The sequence below is a fragment of the Elephas maximus genome, chromosome X (genome assembly GCF_024166365.1).
Source record: "Elephas maximus indicus isolate mEleMax1 chromosome X, mEleMax1 primary haplotype, whole genome shotgun sequence".
Lineage (NCBI taxonomy): Eukaryota > Metazoa > Chordata > Mammalia > Proboscidea > Elephantidae > Elephas > Elephas maximus.
In genome coordinates, this window is record NC_064846.1 from 31753462 (window position 1) to 31779376 (window position 25915).

Below are 25915 nucleotides of genomic sequence, written 5' to 3' on the forward strand. Positions count from 1 at the left end.
CATTAATATCACATGCAAGTAAAATTTTATTGAAGATAATTCAGAAACGATTGCAGCAGTACATTGGCAGGAATCTGCTAGAAATTGAAGCCAGGTTAAGAAGAGGATATGGAATAAAAGATATTGCCAATGTCAAATGGATGTTGGCTGAAAGCAGAAAATATCAGAAAGATGTTTACCTGTGTTTTATTGACTATGCAAAGGCATTTGACTGTGTGGATCGTAAAACAATATGGAAAACATTGCAAAGAATTGGAATTCCAGAAAACTTAATTGTGCTCATCATAACCTGTCCATAGACCAAGAGACAGTCATTAGAACAGAACAAGGGGACCCTGCATGGTTTAAAATCAGGAAAGATGTGTGTCTGGGTTATAGCCTTTCACCACACTTATTCCATCTGTATGCTGAGCAAATAATCCGAGAAGCTGTAGTATATGAAGAATGTGACAACTCGTGGACAACCTTCAATTTACAGATGACACAACCTTGTTTGCTGAAAGTGAAGAGGACTTGAAGCACTTGCTGATGAAGATCAAAGACTACAGCCTTCAATATGGATTACACCTCAACATAAAGAAAACAAAAACTCCTCACAACTGGACCAATAAGCAACATCATGGTAAATGGAGAAAAGATTGAAGTTATCGAGGATTTCATTTTACTTGGATCCACAATCAACACCCATGGAAGCAGCAATCAAGAAATCAAATGACAGATTGCACTGGGCAAATTTGCTTCGTAAAACCTCTTGAAAGTGTTCAAAAGCAAAGATGTCACTTTGAGCACTGAGGTGCACCTGACCCACGCCATGGTATTTCCAATTGCCTCATATGCATGGGCAAGCTGGACAATGAATAAGGAAGACCGAACAAGAATTGATACCTTTGAATTATGGTGTTGAATACACCATGGACTGTCAGAAGAACAAACAAGTCTGTCTTGGAAGAAGTACAGCCAGTATGCTCCTAAGAATCGAGGATGGAGAGACTTCCTCTCACATACTTTGGACTTGTTACCAGGAGGGACCAGTCCCTGGAGAAGGTCATAGTGCTTGGTAAAGCAGGGGGTCAGCAAAAGAGATTAATGCCCTCAACCAGATGGGTTGACACAGTGGCTGCAAGAATGGGCTCGAACATAGCAATTTTTGTGAGGATGGTACAGGACGGGGCAATGTTTCATTCCGTTATACATAGGGTCACTATGAGTGGGAACCGACTCAATGGCTCCTAAGAACAACATGGAAGTCCATTCTTAAGTATGTTGTTTATAACTCTGGTGCGCATAGCCCGGGACTGCCTGTATATTAATGGAATCAAATCCTTTATCAAGTGAGACTTGCAAATATTTACTTCCAGTCTGTGGCTTGCCTTTTGATTACCTTAAGTGTCTTTGAAAAGCTGAAGTTCTTAATTTTGCTAAAGTCCAATTTATCTTTTTTTTTTTCTTGAATGGATCATGCTGTTTGTGTTGTATTTAAGAAATCTTTACGAGAGTCATGATCACAAATATTTTTCCTATTCTTTCGTCTAGAAGCTTTACAATTTCTAGTCTTACATTCAGGTATATGATCCATTATAAATTAATATTTGTATATGATACAACATATGAATGGAACTTAGTGTTTTGCATACGGTTATCCAACTGTTCCAGCAACATTGGTTACATAGACCATCATTTCTTTACTGAACTGCCTTTGCAGCTTTGTCAAAAATCAGTTGCCCATGTAAGGTCTATTTCTGGACTTTATGTTCTATTCTATTGATCAATTTATTTTTCTTTACATTGAGACAACAATGTCTTGATTACGGTAATAAGGGTTGTGTATATTCTCCAACTTGATTTTACTTTTTCAAAGTTGACTTGGTTATTTTATATCCTAATATGGATTGAAGAATGATCTTATCAATTTCTATAGAAAAGCCTGTTGGGATTTTGGTTGAGATTGTGTTGACTCTATAGATCACTTTTAGGAGAATTATTGTATTAACAATATTGAGTCTTCTGATCCATGAACAGGGTATACATCTCCATTTATTTAGGCCTTCTATAATTTCTTTCAGCAATATTTTATAATTTCCCCTCTACAAGAGTTACACCTCTTTTCAGATTTTCCTTAAGCATTTCATAGTTTTGAAACTGTTGTAAATGACATTGTTTCCCCAAATCTGATTTCCAAATGTTGGTTTCTACCATATAGAAATAACATTGATTTTTGTGTATAGATCTTATATACTGCAAATTTGCTAAACTCACTTATTAGTTTCAATAGCTTTTTAAAATAGTTTCTGTAGGATTTTCTATCTAGATAATCATATCATCTTCAAATAAAGACAATTTTCTTTCCAATTTGGCTTCCTATATTTTTTCTTGCTTATTGCACTGGCTTGAACCTCCCTTATAATGTTGAATTGAAGTGATGAAACCTTTCTTCTAAGTCTTTAGTGCTGTATACTTCCTGTTTGCATTGCTTTAGCTGCATCCCTCAAATTTCGCAACATGTTTTCATTTTCATTTATTTCAAAATGCTTTTTACCAAAAAAAGGTACAGCCTTGAAAACCCTATGGAGCAGTTCTACTCTGCACAGCTGGGGTCACCATGACTCAGAGTCGACTTGAGGGCAACTAACTAACAACAACAACATGATCAGAGAACATTATTTCTATTACTTTAATTCATTTGATTCTTTGTCACATGTTTTATCATCCAGACTATGGTCTTCCTTGGTACATGTTCTATATGCGGTTGAAAAGAATGTGTATTCTGTCTGCTGTTGTTGGATAGAATGTTCTATAGACATAAATTAGGCGAAGTTGGTTAATTGTGTTGAACAAGTCTTCTATATCTCTACTGATTGTCTCTCTACTTATTCTATCAGTAATTGAGCAAGAAGTGTTGAAGTTTCCAACTATAATTTTGGATTTATCTATTTCTCCTTGCAGTTTTATCACTTGTTGCTTCGTGTAATTTGAAACTCTGTTATTAAGCTCTTAAATACTTTGGATTGTTACATACTGTTAGTGAACTGACTTCTTTTATCATTATGAAGTGATCTCTATTCTTGGTGTTCCATTTTGTTGTACGTAGGTTCACTCTTGGGTCAGAACAGACTCAATGGCACCAAACAACAACATGACAATTCTTGGTAATATTTTTCGCTATGAAATATAGGTTTTCTAATGTATTTTTAATCTCATCCTAATCCCATCCAGTGTATTTTTCATCACAGACATCGTAGTCTTTATCTCTAAAAGTTTGTTTTGGGCTTTTAAAGATATCTTCCATGTCTCTATTTAACATGTCTAATCGTTTCTCTACTTTCTTAAACATATGGAATAAAGTTATAATATCTGTTCTAATGTCTACCTAATAATCATCTATGGCATTTCTTGGTCAGTTTTCATTGATTGATTTTTATTTTCTTCTCATTATGGATTGTATTATTCTTCATCTCTGCATGCTTAGCAATTTTTTATTAGATGCCACACATTGTGAGGTTTACCATTTAGTGGTGGTTATTTTTTGTATTCCCATATATATTATTGAGCTTTGCTCTTGTACATCATTAATTGGCAACAGTTTTATCCTTTTGTGTGGCTATTAAGGTTTGTTAGGTAGATGGGAGCAATGTTTGGTCTAGGGCTAATTTTGCCCCCTTATTGAGGCAAAACCTTTCTGAGTACTCTACACAATGCCCATGAATTATGAGGTTTTTCACTCTGACTGGTGGGAACATGGACTATTTCCAGCCCTGTTTGAGATTCAGAAGTTGTTTGCTTTAATCCTTTCAGGTCGTTCTTTCTCCAAGTCTCAGGTGGTTTCATCACATGTACACTTTGTTCAAAACTTTGGTGAATAATCCAGGCAACTCTTTGCAGATCTCTGGAGTTCTCTCCTCTGGTCAGCTTTCTCCTCTCTGATACTCTGCACTGCAAATTCTGGTTGCTTTGGACTTCCTGTACTACTTGATTTGTCTTCTTAAATCAGAAAGATCACCAGACTTCACCTATATTCCTACTTTCTATGCTAAGGCCTGGATGCTCTTTGCAGGCAGTAAATTGGGGCAATCACGGGGATCACCTCACTTGTTTCCTATTTCTCAGGATCACTGTCCTTCATCGCATATTTCTCAATGGCTGAATATTGTTGTTTCATATATTTTGTCTGGGTTCTTGTGTGTGTGTTGCTGTTGTTATTGTTGTTTCACACAGGAGAGTAAATTTGATTCCTGTCATCCCTTCTATGCTGGAGTGGAAGTCTTCTCCAGCATTTAAATTTTTTCTGTAAATAGAATTGAAATTTAAAAGTTCCTGATGAGTTTCCAAAGAGTTCTTTCCTTACCCTTTGCTCACTTGGAAAATTTCTTCTCTTTATTTCTGGAAAATGGTTTCAGTAACTTTCTCTGAATTCATGAAAACAGAGGCTCCCAGAGGAGCTACATACCCACTCCAGGGCACTCTACAAACTTACTGAGATGGTAATTTCTCTCTGGTATATGGAATGGAACTGATCGATGAGAAGGACAAGAGATGTTCCAATTCAAGGCAGCCTAAAGATTGTCTTTTACCAAGGCATTGTGGCTAGTTTCAGTAAAAGCCCCCCAGTTCTACACCCTAGGGTATATTTCTGAAGTATTTTAATAGGCATCCATTTCCCAATTCATTAAGCTAAAAAAGTATAGTAATGACAGCTTACTTTTTGAGACTATTTCAGTCAGAGGAGGATACAAGAGAATTTGGTCTTCATTAATATAACATTGCTATATATATTTTTTTCTGAATTCACAACCAGTGGGCTTCTGTTTTACTCTTTTTGCCATATTTGTGGAGTATCTACTATTCGAAATGCATTTTCGAATTTCAAAATTGTATTTTGAGATGCAATTTCCTGGAATAACAATTTTCAGTTTGCGTTAGTTGACGCTATTTTATGTTAAACAAAACCATCTCATATGTATCAGAATTGTAACCAAAATGTCAAGTCTTTCAAGAGTGGTTCTGTATTAACTATCAATTTGAAAAGTTTGGTATTTAACAATTACTCTTTGCCTGTAACTTTGCCTGAGGAGATGGCAATGGCATCTTATATTTATATATTCCTTTACAGATCATACATCTCTTGGCAAAAATTATCCCATTTGATTTTGAGGGATACCAAAAATGTGGAAGACACTGGTGGTGCAGTAGTAAAGAATTCAGCTGCTAACCAAAAGGTTGGCAGTTCGAATCCACCAACTGCTCCTTGGAAACCTGAGGGGGCAGTTCTACTCTCTCCTGTAGGGTAGCTATGAGTCAAAATCAACTTAACAGCAACAGGTTTGTGTTTTTTTTTTTTATTTGGCTAGGAGTTGGAAGTCTAATATAGGAAGCAACATTTACACAGATGATACAAATATAGAGAAAACAGATATATACAATCAGATATAAAATTATGTAGTAAAGATTAGGATTATTGGTGGGGGGGAGGAGGAATTTTAGAAAATTTTGTGAAGTACTGGGACAAGTTGTATATTAGTGAAAATCAAAGGGGAGTATTCCACATGGTTGGCGCAATATGTCCAAAGATACAGAGGCAAAAATAAATAGGGCACTTTTGAAAGGTGTTAAGAAGAATCTCCTGATGGAGCAGAATGTAGTTTATTCTGTAGACTTCGTGGCCACTAACTCTGTGCACAGTTCTATCTTGGCGTCTTTACTCATTCATCACAAAATAAATGCTTACGGAGAAGTGCAGAATGTTATAAAAGTCACATTATTTGCCTTTATGAGTAATATGTTTGAAAGCACTTGCAAGTGTTTTTAATGGTTGTTTAACACCTTAGCTCATTGGTCTTCTAGATGTAATGGTGCAATAGATTAATGCAGTTTAAAATTTCAGACACATGCACACATTGAGCAAACAACTTCACATGCTTAGTGAGCGTAATGAAAATACACAAGTATACCTAGAAGACCACAGTGGCAATGAGGATTCATGCTCCAAAGTGTTATGAACTGCCAGAATATTTCACCAACACAGATAAGAAACGAGAACTGTTTAGGGTCATTGAGCACCATGCATTTGCAGTATTCAGTAGCCCTGAAAATTTCTCATTTAGGCCAGGGAGTTTCTGTCTCATTCGAAATATTGAAATAAAGGGAACATGCACAGGTTCCCATTGATCTAAATTCCTGTTGAAGTCCAGCACCTCCCACTATCCTTTCTACCCCCTGATTCTTCTCCCAGACTGTTGTTACAAAGACTGTAGAGCAGGCATCCACCTTCTACACTGTAGTGGCAACTGGTGTCTGACTTAGCTTCAGAACACGTTCCCCCATCTGAGGTGAGTACAGTCTAAATGTGCCCTCCACTAAGGTGAAGGAAATATTCAGCAGTTGTTTTTTCCCATGTTAAATTTCCTTCATCTTCTTCAGTTGCTGAGGGCTATTTATTTTCATCTCTATCTAAATATGATTGGAGTCTCTTTCGCTTTCTTCAAGGTTCCTGCCTCATCTCCCTTTCTTTTGATTTTTGTGCTATAATTCTGTGTCTTTCTCTGAACTGAGCCCTATGTTACACATTTGCAATTCACAGTACTTCTGAGTGCATCACTTTTGACATTAACATGGTCTTTTAACTGTGTTCTCGGATGGCTCCAGTTAACCAAATTGGCCACAAAGCATGAATGTTTACACTTCTGGCTTTTAACACTGCCCAGGTTTTTTGTTGTGCTTTTCACTACACTGACGGATGGAGAAATCTTGAAAATTAAATAAGGTATAATTGGTAGGAGAAATCTTGAAAATTAAATAAGGTATAATTGGTAGGTACTGAGTGCTGAGATAATGGGTGCATTTGGAATTGTCAGGGAAAGATTAGGTTTCGGAAAGCTTAATGATTTTCTTTAAGTCCTCTGATAACCATACGCCCCACTCTTGCATATGGTAGCCCTCTACCTCTCACTACTGTGCCCCAGAAAAGGCCGATGATCCCTCAGCAAAAAAAGGTCATGTTTGGAGCCTCCCAGTGCCGTGGAGTCATGAGTGTGCCTTTAATTACGTTATCATGAAAGCTTTTAACCTTTTCGTGCCTGGCAGTACATATTGTGACCCTGAGCTTTTTCAGCTTCTGGGGTTTATTGGGAAGCTGCTGTACCACTGATAGTGCGTGCTGCCACAAGGCAGGGGCCTTTATGACTGTTTGACACCAAAGAAACAGGCACGTACCGTCAATTACTGTTTTTACAGGGTATTGTATGACTGTGTTTACAGGGTACTGTATGAGGTGTCTGAATTTTTGGTAGAAAAATAGAAATTTTGAAAAATTTTATTTGTTATACACATATGTACCCAGCGGGGACTGTGGAACATAATTAGTGGTACTTCATATGTACCGCTAGACACTTAAGGTAGGTTGGTGGGAAGGGCAAGAAAGAAACCCCATGCTACTTACCAGAAATTTGGACACACTCAGTGATTCAGCATGCTTCCATTAATGAAAACACGTGGTATCAACAAAAAATTCAAAGCAGAAAATAATTGGGTCACCAAAGGATTAAAAAGGCTCTGTTTGGAACTTTCCAAAGGACATAACTTAGTCCTGTTAACTCACCAGCTCAGTGCCTAGTGTAGCACCTTACGTTTGATAAAGCTTTTTCACGAAGTTAGTTTTTTTTTAAGAGACAAGGAAATGAAATTGGGCTGATTTGCTAAGACTAAGAGAAATCAGAGAAGACTGTTTTGTTTTCTTGATTTAAAATTGAGTGGGTGTTCAGCTGGGCTGTGTTTAAGTAAACTTGCGTGAACTGATTTGTTTGACAATTTGATATCATTCTCTTTTCAAAGCCCCCTAACTGAGAAACATGAAATGCTACCCGGTAGTGAACAGTATTTGCGTCCTATCTGATGTTGCTCATTTCTTTCTTCTTATTTTTTGCTTAAGACTGTAGTAATCCATTGAATTTTTCTCCTGGAGCCAGTAATGAATTATTAGTGAGTCAGTAATCATTTTTTTAAACTGTACAAAATTTTATTCATTATACCGTGGGGTACTGTGTTTGCAATAGTCATGTTTGTAAACTGATAATTTTATGTTTGATGGGTAACTATTTACTCAGTTGCTTTTTTACATTGTTATAAGGACAAGACAAGTAAATAATAAATACATGATGTGAAGAGACAGACGAATTTGTCCTTTAATGTTGTTTGGATGTATGTCTCTGCTGCGAATTCAAGGCATCTCTATGCTCCTTCCTTAGTAAAAATGTCCAAAGATGAGTGCTCAACAGCCCTTGTGCCTGCTTATCTTCATATTACTTGTATGACTAACTGTGTCAAAGGTAGGTGGAACAATTAGCAACAGTATTTGAGACCTCTTTTATACTTCTGTTGTTAGGGACAATCATATTTTTGTTTTAATTGAATTTGTCTGCCTTAATGGAAGCAGTCAATGTCTATGAGTAAATCAAAATCATTTCAATCTCAAAGATTTAGCATATATTTATATCTATTTCCAGGTGCCCTGGTGCGCAATGATTAAGCCCTTGGCTGCTAACTGAAAGGTCAGCAGTTCAAACCAACCAGCTTTTCTGTGGGAGGAAGATGTGGCAGTCAGCTTCTGTAATTACAGCTTCAGAAACCTTATGGGGTAGTTCTACTCTGTCCTATAGGGGTGCTAGGAGTAGGAATCGACTCCACAGCAATGGGCGTGGGTTTTTTTTATATCTATTTCTGTATTTATATCTCTATCAGTGATGTTAAAATGCACAGTGGATACCTAGGCTGTATCAATACCTAGGCTATATATCAATATACCCAAACTTGTAATCACGATATAGATCTTATTTAGCTAACGTATGTGCTTTATTTGTTCATAGCTATTTTCGGGTTCATCTTATTTAGCTAACGTATAACGTATGTGATTATGGAAACTCTGGTGGTATAGTGGTTAAGTGCTATGGCTGCTAACCAAGAGGTCAGCAGTTTGAATCCACCAGGCGCTCCTTGGAAACTCTATGGGACAGTTCTACTCTGTCCTATAGGGTCGCTATGAGTCGGAATTGACTCGACAGCAGTGTTTTTTTTTTTTATGTGACTATCCTTCACAATAGATGTGTGAATAGCTTCTTGATTCATAAAACCACTATTTTCCTTTGAAAATATTAACCATTCCACATTTTGCTGTAACATGTTCTACTTATAATTATAGAATTTTAAAACAGAGGAGGTACCCATAGTTTTGTTCCTAATTGAACCCTTGCATTTTACAAATAAGGAAACTGAGGCCCCAAGATCTTAAGTGACTTGTGAAAACCACACGGCTCACAAATAGCACCTGCTTTGCATACAACCCATAAGAGATGTTATGAGTCACAGTAATTATAGCTAACAACTGTATCCCCTCAGGCTCCTGCTTCTTTTGGAAACGGACTATTCAGAAATTATAGCCCAAAATTTCTTAGGCCATGGCTAAGACTAATCATAATATTTGACCTCCAGTTATTTATTTGGAGCTTGATGCCTTAAAAATCCCTTGCTGTTGAGTCGATTCTGACTCATAGTGACCCTATATGACAGAGTAGAACTACCCCATAGGGTTTTCAAGGAGCAGCTGGTGGATTCGAACTGCCGACCTTTTAGTTAGCAGGCCAACTCTTAACCACTGTCCCACCAAGGCTCCAGTCATGGTATTTGACCTCCAATTATTTATTTGGAAATTGATTACTTAAGCCTGGCTTTTTAGGTGAAGTGTGGATGGGTAGAATTTTGATAAAAATAAAAATCTTGAGCTTATGAGAAACTTCTAAGTGGCATTTCTAAAAAAAACATTGGTATAGATGACTATTACTTTCCATTTCAAGTTTTGATAAATGGGTTCTCCAGGCTGAACATCCAAAGTTCAACCCTTAGATTCAGAGAGAAAATGCAGTAGTTCATTTTACTCAGCATTTTATAACATTTTTAAAATTTATGAATTTATTAGCATCAATATAGGTCTAAGGTGCACAGTGGTTAAGCCCTTGGCTGTTAACCAAAAGGTCAGCAGTTCAAGTCCACCAGCTGCTCCGTGGAAACCCTATGGAGTAGTACTACTCTGTCCTGCAGGGTCGCAATGAATCAGAATCGTCTCACTGACTTGGCAGCAATGGGTTTTAAGGTGATCCTATGTGCCAGACCCACTCAACTCAGTCTCATGATCCTCAACTACGGGATGTTCCCTTAGCTGCTAGCTCATCAGGCATCAGTTTCATCCATTGTTTCCCTTCTAAATTCAGGTTATGTCCCTAGGATAAAGGTAGGCCCCAGAGGATCACTGAGAAATCATGTACCAGTTAGGCCTGATTGCCTCTTAGCTTAGACGTAAGCAGGATAACACTTTGGCTACTTTTTTTGTTCATACTACAGGTACTTCCAGGAGCCCTGGTGGCATCGTGGTTAAGAGTTCGAATGCTAATCAAAAGGTCAGCAGTTTGAATCCACCAGCTGCTCATTGGAAACCCTATGGGGAAGTTCTACTCTGTCCTACAGGGTTGCTATGAGTCAGAATCGGCTCAACAGAAATGGATTTTGGGGGGGTTTACATGTACTCCCACTGAAAGGAAAAGAGGAGGACCTCCTTCTAATGCTGAGACCTTTGGCTCCACCTATGAAAACTGGCTGATTCTCAGTCTCTTCAGTTGTCTTAATCCCTGGTGGTGTACAACCATTAAAACAAAAATGCACACTTTGCTCTTGTTAGTTGCCATGGAGTCGAGGTTGAAGTAGAATAAACTACGTATACTCAACATATTAAAGTGTACCATTTTAAAAGTTTTGTCATGTATAAACCTGCAAAACCATTGCTACAATAAGATAATATTTAGATTACCTCAAACGTTTCCTTGTGCCCCTTTGTAATCCATCCCTCCTTCCACCATCTTCCCCAGGCAACCACTGATCTGCTTTCTGTTACTATAGATTAGCTTTCGTTTTATAGAATTTTCTTCAAGAGGAAGCATACAGTATGTAGATTTTTTTTTTTTTTTTGGTCTGGCTTCTTTCATTCACCATACTTATTTTCAGGTTCATCCATGTTGTTATGCATCAATAGTTTATTCTTTTATATGAATGTACTGTGTTTATTTATCCATTCGCCTTTTGACAGCCACTTGAATTATTTCTACTTTTTAGCTATGAACAAATAAAGCAGCTATGAACAACCTTGGACAGGTTTTTATGTGGGCAGAAATTTTCATTTCTCTGGAGTAAATGTCTAAGAGTGTAATTGCTCTTCTGGTAAATATAGTTTAACTGTTTAGCAATCTACCAAACTGGTTTTCAAAGTGGTTGTACCATTTTGCTTTCTCACCAGCAGTGTATGAAAGTTATAGTTGCGCTACATCCTTGTCAACACTTGGTGTGGTCAGATTTTTTTAACCATTCTAATAGGTGGGTACTAGTATCTCTCTGTGCTTTTAGTTTGCATTTTTCTGATAACTAATGATTTGAGCATCTTTTCACTTGCAATTTTGACATTCCTATATCTTGTTTTGTGAAGTATCTCTTGAAATCATTTGCCAGTTTTAAACACTGAGTTTCAATCTAAAATCTCTTCAGATTTTGCCTCTCACAAAGCTGAAAAATAGGTTTTCCTCAGAATAAAATTTAAATGCATGTTGTTTGTGAGGCCCAAAATGTGTCATTCACTTGGCAACTTCTATGCCTGTTTACTCTTGAATTGTAGTTTCTCATGGTACCAGTCTAGCCATTTCAATCTTAGATATTCTAAGAATGTACTCACATTTCTCTTGTGGCTAGCTTTTTGGTAAGAATAGATCTATAATAAATCCAGTTGAACTTTATCTTCTCTAGGGAATATGTAGTATTTTAGGTAACAAGGTTATGTGTGCAAGGCTAAAAACAACCACTTAAGGTGTATTGTAAGTGCTTTATAGAAAATGCATCCTCTGGGGGTTTTGAACACCACCAAGACTTTTGCGTGTTTAAGGAAATATTCTACAATAGTAACTTTGATTTCAGGAAAGGGAAGTGAGGCATTTCAATGAACATCACTTAATGTAAATAAAGGGAACTTTTTCTTTTATTTTCCTTACTACTTTAAGTGACAATGCAACTGATAGCTTATGTTATGGATTGAATTTTGTCCCCCCAAAATGTGTATCAACCTGACTAGGTAGGCCATAATTCCCACTATTGTGTGATTGTCCTCCATTTTGTGATCTAATATAATTTTCCTGTGTGTTGTAAATCCTAATCTCTGGTTGTGGTTAATGAGGCAAGATTAGGTTATGTTAAAGAGGATTAGGGTGAGCTGCAATACCCTTAGTCAGATCACAGCCCTGATTAGATGTAAGAGGAATTTCCCTGGGGTGTGGCCTGCATCACCTTTTTTATTACAAGAGACAAAAGGAGAGAATCCAGCAGAGAGAGGGGACATCATACCACCAAGAAAGAAGCACTGGGAGCGGAGTACATCCTTTGGACCCAAAATCCCTGCACTGAGAAACTCCTAGAGCAGGGAAGGATTGATGACAAGGACCTTCCCCCAGAGCTGACACAGAGAGAAAGCCTTCCCCTGTAGCTGGTGCCCTGAATTTGGACTTCTAGCCTCCTAAACTCTGAGAGAATAAATTTCTGTTTGTTAAAGCCACCCACTTATAGTATTGCTGTTATAGCAACACTAGATGTCTAGGACAGCTTACTCGGATTGTTTAATCTAATTATAGATCTACAAGGAATTGTTCTTCTATCTAATTGTATTTAATTAGAGAATTAGTGATTTAGGCTTTGTATTAAAAGCAAGATATAGTTCTAGTGAAAAACCAGTTGTTCATCCTCTGCAATTTCTATCATATTACATGATATCTCCTTAGAAGGGAGCAAATCCATGTTCAACTTTCCTTTTGAATGAGAACAATCTGCTTAACAAAGAGAGATTCTGCTTACGTCTCTCAGTACTCTTTTTTTTTTAATTTTAACTTATCCAGCATTTAAAGTATTTATCTAGTATTTAGTATTTAAAGGGGGTCAGTGGTAGTTTAATGGTAGAATTCTCACCTTACATGTGGGAGACCCAGGTTCAATTCCCAGCCAATGCATTCCATGTGCAGCCATCAGTGTTTGTCAGTGAGACTTGTTGCTGTATTGCTATGATGCTTGACAGGTTTCGTTGGAGCTCCTACACTAAGACAGACTGGGAAGAAGGGCCTGGCAATATACTTTCAAAAATAAGCCAGTGAAAATCCTATGGATCACAACAATCTGATTTCCAACTGATTGTGGGGATGGCGCAGGACTGTGCAATGTTTCGTTCCATTGTACATGGGGTCGCCAGGAGTTGATGCCTACTCGACAACAACTAACAATAATGGCTAGTATTTTATTAATTCAAAAATGAAAAATTGGCCATGTATTTATTTTTATTTGCCCGTCATTTGCCAACTAATGTCTTTACCATGACTCAAATACTCATATCTGAGAATGGAAAGTAGCATCTCATGCACTTGTATGAGTGAAAATAAATGTAAGTCTGTGCTTTTGAAAGTAAATTCTGTAATTAGTGCCTTAAATACATGGAAAACAAATGGGGACACCATGCAAAATTTCAGCTCAAATGCTTTCTTCCTTGTGTTTCCAAATAGAATTCTAGCTGGTGCAGCAAAATCTATGGTAATGACACAATAAGGTTGTGTTTTCTTCTCCCCTTACTAAAGGCATCTTCCCTTTTCCTACCTCCCACTGCCTTCACAGAAAACTCTGGGGCAGTAGTTTTCAGCATGATTTCTGGACTAGCAGCATAGATAACACCTGGGAACTTGTTAGAAATGCAAATTCTCCGGCCCTACTCCGGAGCTATGGAATCAAGCTGAAACAGGGGGTGGGGAGGGGAGGAGAAGTAGCAACGATCTGTGTTTTAACAAGCCCTCCAGGTGATTCTGAAGTGTGCTGAAGTTTGAGAACCACCACACTAGGGGAATGAAGGAAGTTGTGAATACAGGCCTATGTAAAATTCCTTTCTTACAGCTTCAAGCTGACAGGTTCATTATCACATTGCTGTAGCAACAATCGCTACAGTAGGATTGGATAGGAAACATTGTGAAATTAAGAGGCATGAATATTAACTGATCCCAGTATTCTAGATCACTAAGATTTATATTGGGCAAAACGGATTTTTGGTTTTATCCTTATGGCAAGGAGAATCATGGTTTCATAAGGTTTTATGTTTTGACAAGTGGAAACCATGCATATATACATTAAACATCATTCTTTCGGAATTTAGACAACTTTTGTAGAATAGAATTACTCTTAAAGACATTCATCACAGAAATTATACAGTAATGTACTTAACAGTTACTTATGACCCTGAAAGAGTTAATTTATCATTGAATTTTCCAAATACATTATAGTAGCTTTATTTGCCTGGAATATCTATTTTATAAAACACAGTATGGGGCCCTAATGGCAAGGAAATAAGTATTAAGGATTGATCTAGTAAACTCTTGTTTAGCAATTATATATCGCAAAAAAGAGCTATTTTTAAAATATATTCATAGTCTGTACCCTTATTTCTAGTATATGGTGTGTCCAGGATCCAGCAGTTTCTGTATTCAAAGAATTAGGTTCATTTTGGGGTTTGCGTTTTATTGATATGTGCTGAGGATCAGATGCACACAGCTAAGCCTCTTCTTGGCCAAATGACATAGCCTGTCTCTGATATCAGTCTGAGAAAATCCTATATGGAGTACTACATTCCCAGATTACCTTATCTGAGTATTACATGGACATTTCAGATGATATGTCTTGGCATGTGGTCATTTTTCATTAACTTATTAGGGACTGTTAAAGCACCTTTCGCCCTTTTTGACACTTTGCCATAATTGAATGCAAAACTGATTGTAAAAAAAAAGGACCAGACTTACAGATCTGACAGAGACTGGAGAAACCCCAGGAGTATGGCCCCCGGACACTCTTTTAACTCAGTCCTGCAGTCACTCCTGAGGTTCGCCTTTCAGCCAAAGATTAGACAGGCCCATAAAACAAAATGAGACTAAATGGGCATACCAATCCAGGGGCAAGGACGAGAAGGCAGGAGGGGACAGGAAAGCTGGCAATGGGAAACCGAAGGTTAAGAAGGGGAGAGTGATGACACGTTTTGGGGTTGGCAACCAATGTCACAAAACAATGTGTGTATTGTTTAATGAGAAACTAATTTGCTCTATAAACCTTCATCTAAAGCACAATAAAAAAAAAGAAAGAAAGAAAGAACACTGACTGTAAGACTGAATGCCTGATATTCATGCAGTAAGTTGGTGGAATTTCATCAGTGTCTAGCAGAAACCATGCCCGGTTTTAATGGTGTTTTACGAAGAAGGGCTCTGTTGCTATCTGATGTGGGCTATGGACAAGTGACATCTACCCCCTGGATTTAATTTTCCTAAATTATGAAATGATCTCTGGGATTCTAAATACTTTATGATTCTAAAATGTGAGAGGAAAGGGGGAAAAATTGAAACCATGAAGCACTGCAGAGGTACAATACATGGCTGAATATTTCTTTATGGATTTGTTGAAAGAATAAATGAAGCAGACTCGATAGCATGAAGTAGGCCTTAAACTCCTATTATGTTTTCATAATTTTAGGAGCCCTGGTGGTGCAATGGTTAAGCGCTCAGCTGCTAACAGAAAGGTTGCCGGTTCAAACCCACGGGCAGCTCCCCAGGAGAAAGACCTGGCGATCTGCTCCCATAAAGATTACAGCCTAGAAAACCCTATGAGGCAGTTCTACTCTGTCCTATCGGGTCGCTAGGAGTTGGAATCGACTCGACGGCACACAACAGCACTCATAATTTTAGACTTCAGATTAATGCGTTTCAGGAAAAAGTATTTTAGAAAATTGTGTTTGAACTTAATGTTTTCTCTCAGAAGGTTCGTATTCCTTATTTATTCTTAACTCCAATGCGTATGAAATACTTAAAAAAAAAACAATACTTTAAAAATGTTAAGGATAGGCGTGCTCTCTAAAGAGCATATAGATCTTCCAAGAAGAGCAATATCTTTCAAAGGACAGCTCTCTGCACTTTATACCCCTCTGCACTCACTTATTTCATTACATTTTGTGCAACCTAAAATTGTAGCTATAAAGCTATTTTGGGCGTGCTTTTTCCAGAACCTTGTAAGAATCAACAGGAGCATATTTTTAAGCTACAGAAGTGCAAAATAAGCACAGAAGCCTAGGTATCATAAATAAAAAGGCCAAAATTCCAACTTTGCAAAAACACATAATTACTACCAATGGGGGATGGGTGAGTGAGGACTGAAAGTAAGATTTTTATTGGCTGTTTCTTTATATGGAAACCCTGGCGGTGTAGTGGTTAAGAGCTATGGCTACTAACCTAAAAGGTCAGCAGTTCAAATCCACCAGGCATTCCTTGGAAACTCTATGGGGTATTTCTACTCTGTCCTACAGGGTCGCTATGAGTCAGAAACAACTCTATGGCAGTGAGTTTGGTTTTTCTTTTTTCTTTATATTGCTGAACTCTTTCTCCAAACTTTATTTCCTTTCAGAAATGGAATTCTGTGAGACTCCTCATGCTCTGTGCTCTGGCTACCAAACAGACATGCACAGCGTTTCCCGGCCTGGCTACCAGCTAGAGATGGGTTCTGATGTGGACACGGAGACAGAAGGCGCTGCCTCACCTGACCACGCGCTGAGAATGTGGATAAGGGGTATGAAATCAGAGCACAGTTCCTGCTTGTCCAGCCGGGCCAACTCTGCATTGTCCTTGACTGACACAGACCACGAAAGGAAGTCTGATGGGGAGAACGGTAATAAAACTACCTGTGCTTTTTAAGTAAAACACAGAGAGGATGCAATTTTTGGCTTTTTCTTTGTCTTCCTTCCCTATGTCTGTCCATTTTTCGTTTAATATGCAGAATGGTAATGCAAGTTAGCAGGGTCCTGTGGACAACACATTTACCTAAGTATTTGGCAAATAGATGCGTTTATTTATAATAATAGACAAAATACTTTTCATTTCCGGGAAGTCCTCAAGGGAAATAACCTCCTGTAGTCAGCAATACTGTGCATGTCTTATTTATTACTCATCTTTTATTTTCATCTTTATTTTCCAGTGTAATTCTGGTGGGATTTATTATAGAAAGCACTCATTTCATATTTTGGCTTTGCATCAACATATAAACAATGAGGTGAACAATTGTGTCACATGCCTACACTGTATGTTCTTTCTATTTTTATTCTGATTAAACTGTCTATGTGCAGACAGATTCAAATTAATCAGGTGAGGCTGAATGGTTAAAAAAAAAAAAAAAGGTAAATTAATGTCAGCCACTTGCCAGGCAATAGGCACTACTAATAGCAGTATCATTAAATTACAATTATATATTATTTTCTTACAACTTTCAGAAAAGGAAAAGTTTTGTCTTTTTGATGTGTTGGGGAGGGAGGAGTTAATTTATTTTATTTCTGTTCTGTCTAGACCAAAATCTTTTCATAAAAAGCGCATTAATGCTTATTAAGTATGTTAACCTATTCTCTCCATCATTCTTTTTGACCAAATTTCATAAATCCCCATCACCATGGCTACAAGGCCTAGTCTGTTAGCAAACCAGTGGCAAATAGTATGTTTTCGTGTGGCAGAGTGGTATCCTACAGGTTTGCCCCTGTAGCTTTTGCTATTTCGTACTCTTATGCACCCTTCAGCCCATATGGGACACTGGCCAAAGGGTTTAATCAAGAATTAGAGCTGCCCACGAGTTAGAATATCATTCCCCTAACTAATAGGCCATAATACTTGCCTATATCACCAAGTATCCTTGGGGTTTCTTGATTTTTTGAATTTTTACTTACGTATGCATGTGTGTTTGTATTGCTGACTTTTGGAGTTAAAGTATGGAAATGAGAAAGGAGCATGTTTGATATACTTACGTGTATTCATGTAAGCGAAAGAGCATTGGGATGGAAGTTAGGAGACCTTAGAGTGGTCACTATAGTTTTCAGGGCTTCGTGTGTCAAACAAGAAAAATAATGACCAAAAGTATGTGATACGGGGTGGTAGATCATCTCCTGTGCTACCAAGCCTTCTCATTCTTTCCTCATCTCACTCCTGACATAGGAAGTTATAGCAAGTTCACTGGGTTAAAACAAAGAAATTAAAGAAAGAATTTTCCCTCCGGGGCTCTACTATTCTACTCTTTGCAAGACCCTGAGTATGAAATTTCTTTCGGGGTGATGAAAATGTTCTGGAATTAGATATTGGTGATGACTATACAGCACTGAACCACTGAATTATATACTTTAAAAGGGTGAATGTCATGGTACATGAATTATATCTCAATAAAGCTGTTATTTTAAAAAAAACACTATTCAGTGAAGGGCAAGAATTGAAGATTCAGGAATCTCAGATGACTTGGACAAAGATTCATTAATAAAATGTTTGATTTTGCAGGTTTTAAATTCTCACCTGTTTGTTGTGACATGGAGGCTCAAGCTGGGTCTACTCAAGGCAAGTGTTTCCAAATATTTGACCACAAATTATTTTTACCTCACCCCATCCCTGACAACCACCCCACAAAATGGAACCCTGTCCCCTTGACAACACAGAGGCTTGGTCAATGCACCTGTCAAAGATAGTTATTGGCAGCTTATTGGTTTGCTTTCACCTGGCAAACTTTATGTGTGCATATGTTGGTGGAGATAAGGAGGCATGGAGTAGGGGGGATTAGGGGGATGGACTAGGCAAGATTTAAGGTGGGATGGTTGAACACATTGGTTTAGTGTGGGAGCAAAGACCGAAATCAGCTTGAGTTGGGTTTGGCCGCATGATTTCGTACATATCAGTTGCCCGGCTCTAATATGATCTTAGTGTACTCTGCCATAAGTTCAGGATGCCTCCCAGCAGACAGCCTTAGCCTTTTCTTCCAGATGCTCCCAGCTTGGCTTTAGAATCACACTCTCATCAATTATAAATCACACCTTCAAAAGCAAGAAATGTTGCTAATTCCTTTCTGTAAGCCTTTATTTATAATGTGTCACTGTGTTCTTTTATTTTTGCCTTCATTGTGCTCATTGGATTTTGACCCTTTGGAAAGGGATACTGAAAGTAACATTTATAAATGATTTCAATGACTTACGTCTGTGTTAGGCCCTTCTCAAACACCCTGTGGTGGGGAACTCACATCGGACCACAGGGCAATGACTCAAAGTTGGGAGGGCAGCCTGGGTGAAAGGGAGTAGGAGGAAGATATGTCAGAATCAGCTTGAGGTCCTTACAAAATACACCTTATCCACCACTTGCTCCATGAGAACTGCTTACTTAGGTTAGCGACTATACTGTGTTAGTGCGTCATATCCCTTGGATATGTTGAGCCTTCAGGAATTGCTGGTGCTATTCAATTTCACAGGCCTTCAATCTACTCTGCCAACAGCCCTTAGCATGAAACACTACTACTGAGGTAGAGTTGGAGGACTCCAGGGCAAAGGCAATGCATCCTTTCCTTTCCTTATACCCATTGCTGTCAAGTCAGTTCCGACTCACTGCGACCCTGTAGGACAGAGTAGAAGTACCCCATAGGGTTTCCAAGGAGCAGCTGGTGGATTTGAACTGCTGACCTTTCAGTTTGCAGCCCAGCTCTTAACCGCTGCACCACCAGGGCTCCCTTTTTCCTTATAGACCACGTATATTTTGGGAACTGGATAGAGTATCACAAGATCAAACTGGACTGCCAAGGAACATGTGTGAGCCAGTCTGCTAAAAGCTAGCCCTTAGCTCTAAGCCCCTCTTGACCCCACATGTTCTTCTAAGAATGGTTTCAACTTTTGAGAGGCAGTGGAGCATAGTGATTAAAAACATTGTACTCTGGAGCAAGAGAACCTACGTTTAAATCCCAGCCTTGTAACCTTGGGACATTATTTAAATTTTCTATGCCTCAATTTTATCATCTGTAAAATAAGGATAATGTTATTATCTACCTCTAGGTTTTTGTGATGATTAAATGAATATGAAAGTTTAAAACACTGCAATATGAACGTTCACTATTATTATTGATCAGCACTACATGATTTCCAAAAATACTTTCATATCGTTAGCTCATTTCATCCTCATGACCACTCTGTGAAGTAGAGTCTATAACTATTCCCATTTTACATATGAAGAAGGATTAAAACGGTGATTCAGAAGTCAGTTGGCAAAATGCAACAGATTGTTTTCCAAATAGCGATTTATTTAACAGAGCGCATTTTTGTTTTTTCCCTTCCTTGGATCACATACGTATGTACGATGTTAACTTGAACAAGTTTCCTCTGCTCAACGTAGAGTTGTATGGTTCTTATTCTGATTCCTCCTACTAATTTTCACTGCCAAAGACAAAAAAAAGAGAAAACCAAACCCGTTGCTGCCGAGTCGATTCCGACTCATAGCAACCCTGTGGGACAGAGTAGAATTGCCCCCTAGAGTTTCCAAGGAGCACCTGGTGGATTTGAACTGCTGACCTTTTGGTTAGCAGCCGTAGCATTTAACCACTATGCCACCAGGGTAAGGAGTATAAAATTTGGGATCTTATTTATGACCTATGGTAAGATTTCACCAGTGTGAATTCCACAAATTTTCAGTTGATAATACCCAGATCTGGCCTGACTTCAACCTTTCTGTGGATTCTTCCAGAGGAGGTTTGAGTTAAGATGAGAGTGTAAACAATTTTTCCAAAAGCATGTTGATTTAAGGAAGCAACTTATTTTTAATGAACTAAACTTGGTGCTTGTATTCAAATGTCGTTAGTCATTTCCCACTGATCTTATCCATTCATGAAAGCAGGCCTAGTGGGGAATCTATTTCATTAATTTCAGTTTTATATATACTGTGTTTGAAAGCAGTAAAACTGCTTAAAATATTTATGATTCACATATCTCACTATCTCAAACTCCGTGCTACCCACCCCTTAGTCACTTAGTGTCAATGGAATTTTATTCTATTTCTGTCTTCTTACAGTTTCTGGTTTTTAGGTTTAGAGTATTGGTGAGGCAATGGGCACAATCCCATGGATGAGTTTAGGATGATTTAAGCCTCATTATTGTGCATATGGGAGAAAAATTAAGATAGGGGAAATTTTAATTTGGATGAGTTGTCTCACTGAGAAAGACTCTGAGAAGTAATTTCAAAGATGTTGTCAGTTCTCTCCATCCTATGAGAATATGACTTGGGTTTTCTACCTGCATTTTCAAAATCATGTCTGTAAGGACTTGTTTCTCTCATTTCATTAATTGGTCAAACCTTTCAAAATATTTATTTTTTCTCATTTCCATAAAATCTATTTAGTTGGCCTTAATTGAATTTCAGTCTCCAACATGCTATCACCCACGAAGAATTAAAATAAATAACCCTCAGTTTCAGCACGGAAACACATGGACTGAGAGGCCTAAAGCACAGGAAAGGAGAGCATTCAGGTGACAGAAGGGGATCTGGAATTCTAGGCTTTCATGGGTATCAGAACACTAATACATGTTCTTTTCATTCCCTCAGATTTGTCCTGAGTAAACCCTTTGTCAGATATGGATGCTCAATTATCAGTTAGGAAAAATGCAAATTCACTCAAGTTAGCTTCATCCTGGTGTTTGGGAGCAGTCAATACTTGGGTAACACTGTGATATTAGTCATCACGCTTTATTCATTCTGCCTCTTTGCCACTCCCATTTCACCTGCTACCAACATTTTGTTGTTCATTGCCATGGAGTTGATTCCAACTCATGGCGACCCCATGTGTGCACAGTAGAATTGTGCTCTATAGAATTTTCAAGGCTCTGTCCTTTCGGAAGCAGATCGCCAGGCCTGTCTTCCAAGATGCCTCTGGGTGAGTTCGAACAGCCAACCTTTTGAATAGTAGCTGAGTGCTCACTTACTATTCATCATAGTCTAATACTGTAGTTGTGTATTTTCTATCCTCATAATGGTTGTTAATAAGTACTAGACTGGCAGCTACTTGAAGACAGGATCTGGTTTGTTCCCTGCTATAGCTTCATCACTTAGCCACTAGACCTAGAGCACAGTTGTAATTTTTTTTGTTAGGTGCCTTCAAGTTGATTCTGACTCATAGCGACCCTATGTACAACAGAACGAAGCACTGCCCAGTCCTGCGCCATCCTCACAATCATTGTTATGCTTAAGCCCATTGTTGCAGCCACTGTGTCAATCCATCTTGTTGAGGGTCTTCCTCTTTTTTGCTGACCCTCTACCAAGCATGATGTCCTTCTCCAGGGACTGGTCCTTCCTGATAACGTGTTCAAGGTAGCACAGTAGGCCCTACATGAAAGATTAATGTGCATTGCTTTGAGGGTAAAAACTAAACTGAGAGATAATATATTTTTTTATGGATCTTCTCTGATCTTGTAAGACTCTTACAAGAATAGAAATGTCACAGTGAATCAAACCTCTGGTCGTCAAACCCATAACTCTTCCCTTGACAGGTGATCCATGGGCATTTCTTGAAAGGCTTTGGCAGTCCTATAGAAGTATCAACATCAGTGATTAGGGTATCTTTCAATAGTTATATTTGACTGTATAGTAGGCTGCAGGAAAAAACTATGTTAGCAGCTAAATTTGTATAATCACTTTCCAAGAATGTGTTTTTCATATATGGTGAAAATGGAGCAATTGGCTTATAAAAAGTAAAAATAAATTGATAATCAATATGCTAATTTGAGTGAAAGAGGTAGAGAAAAGCATTTGTAACCTGTAACTTAAAATAGTATAAATAGCAAAGAAATTATTTATAGTCTTAAAGATAATGATGTTTTTACTTAAAGCAGTATTTATTGAGCGCCTCCTCTTTGCCCATCTCTATACTGGAGACTGGGGATATTTGAAAGAAGAGTAATACACAATCTCCAACCTCAAGAAACTTACAGTCTAGTGGGAAAGATTAATGTCCTATTAGTTAGGATTGTTTATTGCAGATAACAGAAACCATCCCAACATACATAGCATAAACAAAGACCAAATTTATTAGCAGGATATGAAAATGCATCATAAGACACAGGCCAAGAGTCTGAATAGGCCACAAGAAAGGACTAGATCAGAATATTTCCCAGGGCATGCTTCTGTCTACCCATTCCTTTCAGCCTTGCGTCTGAAGATTGACTTTCTCTAACTCTCCATCCACCAGGCAGGCATAAAAGCCCATCCAGTGCCCTGGTTTATTTTTCTTCTTTTGAGGAAAGAAGTTGAGATTAACTGGATGTTTTTCAGTACCATTTCTAAATTCTAAAGAGACAGAATAATTTGCCCAGCCTTAGTCAGATGTCTACCATTGATTTCAACAGATACAACCAAGGGTAAGGTCAGTAATGCAAAGATTGTCTTCTGGGGGCCCACCCATTTGAATCTTGGAGCAGTTCTCAATGCAGGGTAGTCAGTGTCAACCGGGCGGGTGTACCCAGAGAGGTCTACTAGAGATGATAAAGAGCTAATTTTAATCCAATTTAGTATCATGATATGAGAGGACAAAGGATATGCAACCATTTATTCAAGTAAAAATGGCTATATTAAATAGGTAATGTGCTCTGTGCAGTGAGTGGTTAAGACCGTGGGCTATGGTATAAGATAGACCTATGTTTGTGTTTTCATTTTGCCACTTACCTGGTGTGTGTCCCTAGAAAGGGAACTAACGATCTCCAAGCCTCAGTTTGCTCGTGTGTCACATGAAGACATTACCTATTCCAAAGGCTTTTCTTTGTGAAGATTAAATGGAAAAATGGATACATAGCACTTTACAGTTTTCCTGCTTAATATTAAATGCTCAGTAAATGTTATCTGTGGTTGTTATCTATCACTCAGCAAGAATATATTATGAGCCTATTTTGGGATAGGTGCTACAGGTGTGGTCTCTGTTATCAAGGATTAGACAAACATGCAATATGACTTCTGAAACATCTGGTATCCCAGGGTACTTTTTAGTGGAATCTGTCCTACTTTCTGCTTGTTTCAGGTTGGGCAAAATCCTTGCACTTGTCTTACCTTGAATAAATATGTCATTTAAATTACCAACAGTCTTGATCCGCTAAGCATAGAATCCATAAGCGGAAATTCATTGAAGCACTTCAGTTTTGGTTGAGAGTGAACCTGTACTACACCTTCTCCTTATCAACCATCTCGTTATCCGTCATTTCACATTTACGACAATAGTAAAAAATCTACAGACTATTTTATGTGTTAACATGACCAGTGGGACATACAGTGCCTACCTACATTTTCCAGGGGTTGTTGGGATGCTTCTGTCCCACTGACAGTATGGACCTGTATAACTGTTTGAAATGGAAGAAATGAACACTCCATTTTCACATAACACTGATTTCACGTAAAGACCTGGTCTTTGGAACCTAAGCATGTCCATAAGTGAGGAGAGGGTGTATTGTGTTTCATATTTTCATCATAGGGCTCCTTAAGGTGGAGCTGGGGTTTTAGCGGTTCAGAAGTCATATTTTTTTCAATGATTGTTGGGTAGCTGAGCTTTGTGTTGTTCAGAAACTCTACAGGTATGGGAAGCTCTGATAAAATCCCACAGCAGCCAAAAATCCATCAACACTTCCCTCTATTGCTTCTGTACTTCATACCACAAAACCCTGGTAATATACCATGCACTACCAATAAACACCATACCATCATAGCCATGCTCATGCTGTTCTCAGACCCTACAATGCTTCAGCAGAACAGCAGGAGTTGTGAAAAAATGGCTAGCCTAACACCTTGGTTTCTTAAATGGCATGTAATAGTTATACCCGAATGACGAGTTACTTCTTCTGATATTTGACCATGTGGACCATTCACGTGCATTTAAAGGAGGGAATTTGTTTGTTTGTTTTACATTTCTTTCCTTTGCTTTGTTGTTTTCCCCTGGTAGGATAAGTTATACAGGACACTTCCATAGCAATGATAACAGTTCCTCAGGAACCATCTGAACGTCAAAGGAAGTGTGTGAAACAATGCAATGACTTGGTAATAGCTTTGGCAGGAGCCCTGCGTATAAGTGACATCCTAATGGCTCTGTTGGACCCATTAGGCATGTATAAGACACTGCAGTTGACTTTGTAATGGCTGCTTTGGAGATGTTACTTGATCAGAGGAAGTTTGTAAGTCATTGGGATTACTTTACGTGTGGGTGAGACACTTCTGTGGTGACTGTGATATGCTTACAGTTGAAAACAATTTTGATGATATTGAAATACAAGCCATTATAAAGTTAGAAAGAACAAGCTTTTATTTCCTTTTACAGTATGTAATGTTTAACTAGTATTTTTAGTATTAAAGTAATATAAGCCAATGGTTTAAAAAGTAAAAGAGTAAAAACAGGTTCAAAGTGAAAAGTCTACCCCCCTCTCTACCCTTAAGTGTCTCTCTTGAGAGGCAACCAGTGGTAACAGTGTGTTATGTATCATTTCCATCATTTTCTGTGCATGTACAAATGAGATCATATACCATAGAATGTCTAATAGCTTTTTTGCACTTAATATTTTATCTTGGATATTTTCACATATCGACAGTATGGATCTGCCTCATACTTTTTAGTGGCTGTGTAATATTCTCTAAGACTTTTTTTGAAGGGTAGTCTTTGGAATTAACCTTGATATATTGTTTAATCACTTATTTTTTAGTACATTAAATAGTAGGGAAGAAGTAAAAATGAGTTAATATGCTTACATTGATACTTTATGAATATGTTGGAAATAAAGCTTAGAAAATATAGGAAAAATATGACTGAGCCCATATTCTCTACACATAAAATGATGGTACTGTCATCTGAATATGAAAATGATGCTTCAGTTGCCATAGATAGGACATATGCTTTTAGTTGTTTATTTCTGGGTTTCACAATGGCTTGTGTTAAGCCATTCATGTTTTCTTCCACTGCTCATCTTTTAACTATTGATAGA

General features: G+C 38.0%; 1 protein-coding gene across 8 annotated transcripts in view; it reads left to right on the forward strand.

The window, feature by feature from the left end:
• TENM1 (teneurin transmembrane protein 1) overlaps window positions 1-25915 on the forward strand; it is an 893898-nt gene that overhangs the window by 355665 nt on the left and 512318 nt on the right. For all 8 annotated transcript variants that reach the window (XM_049871612.1, XM_049871606.1, XM_049871609.1 and 5 more), the window contains 2 exons: window positions 16543-16803; window positions 18444-18500. In XM_049871612.1, the coding sequence (XP_049727569.1) occupies window positions 16543-16803; window positions 18444-18500 (318 nt within the window). The remainder of the gene's footprint in view (window positions 1-16542; window positions 16804-18443; window positions 18501-25915) is intronic.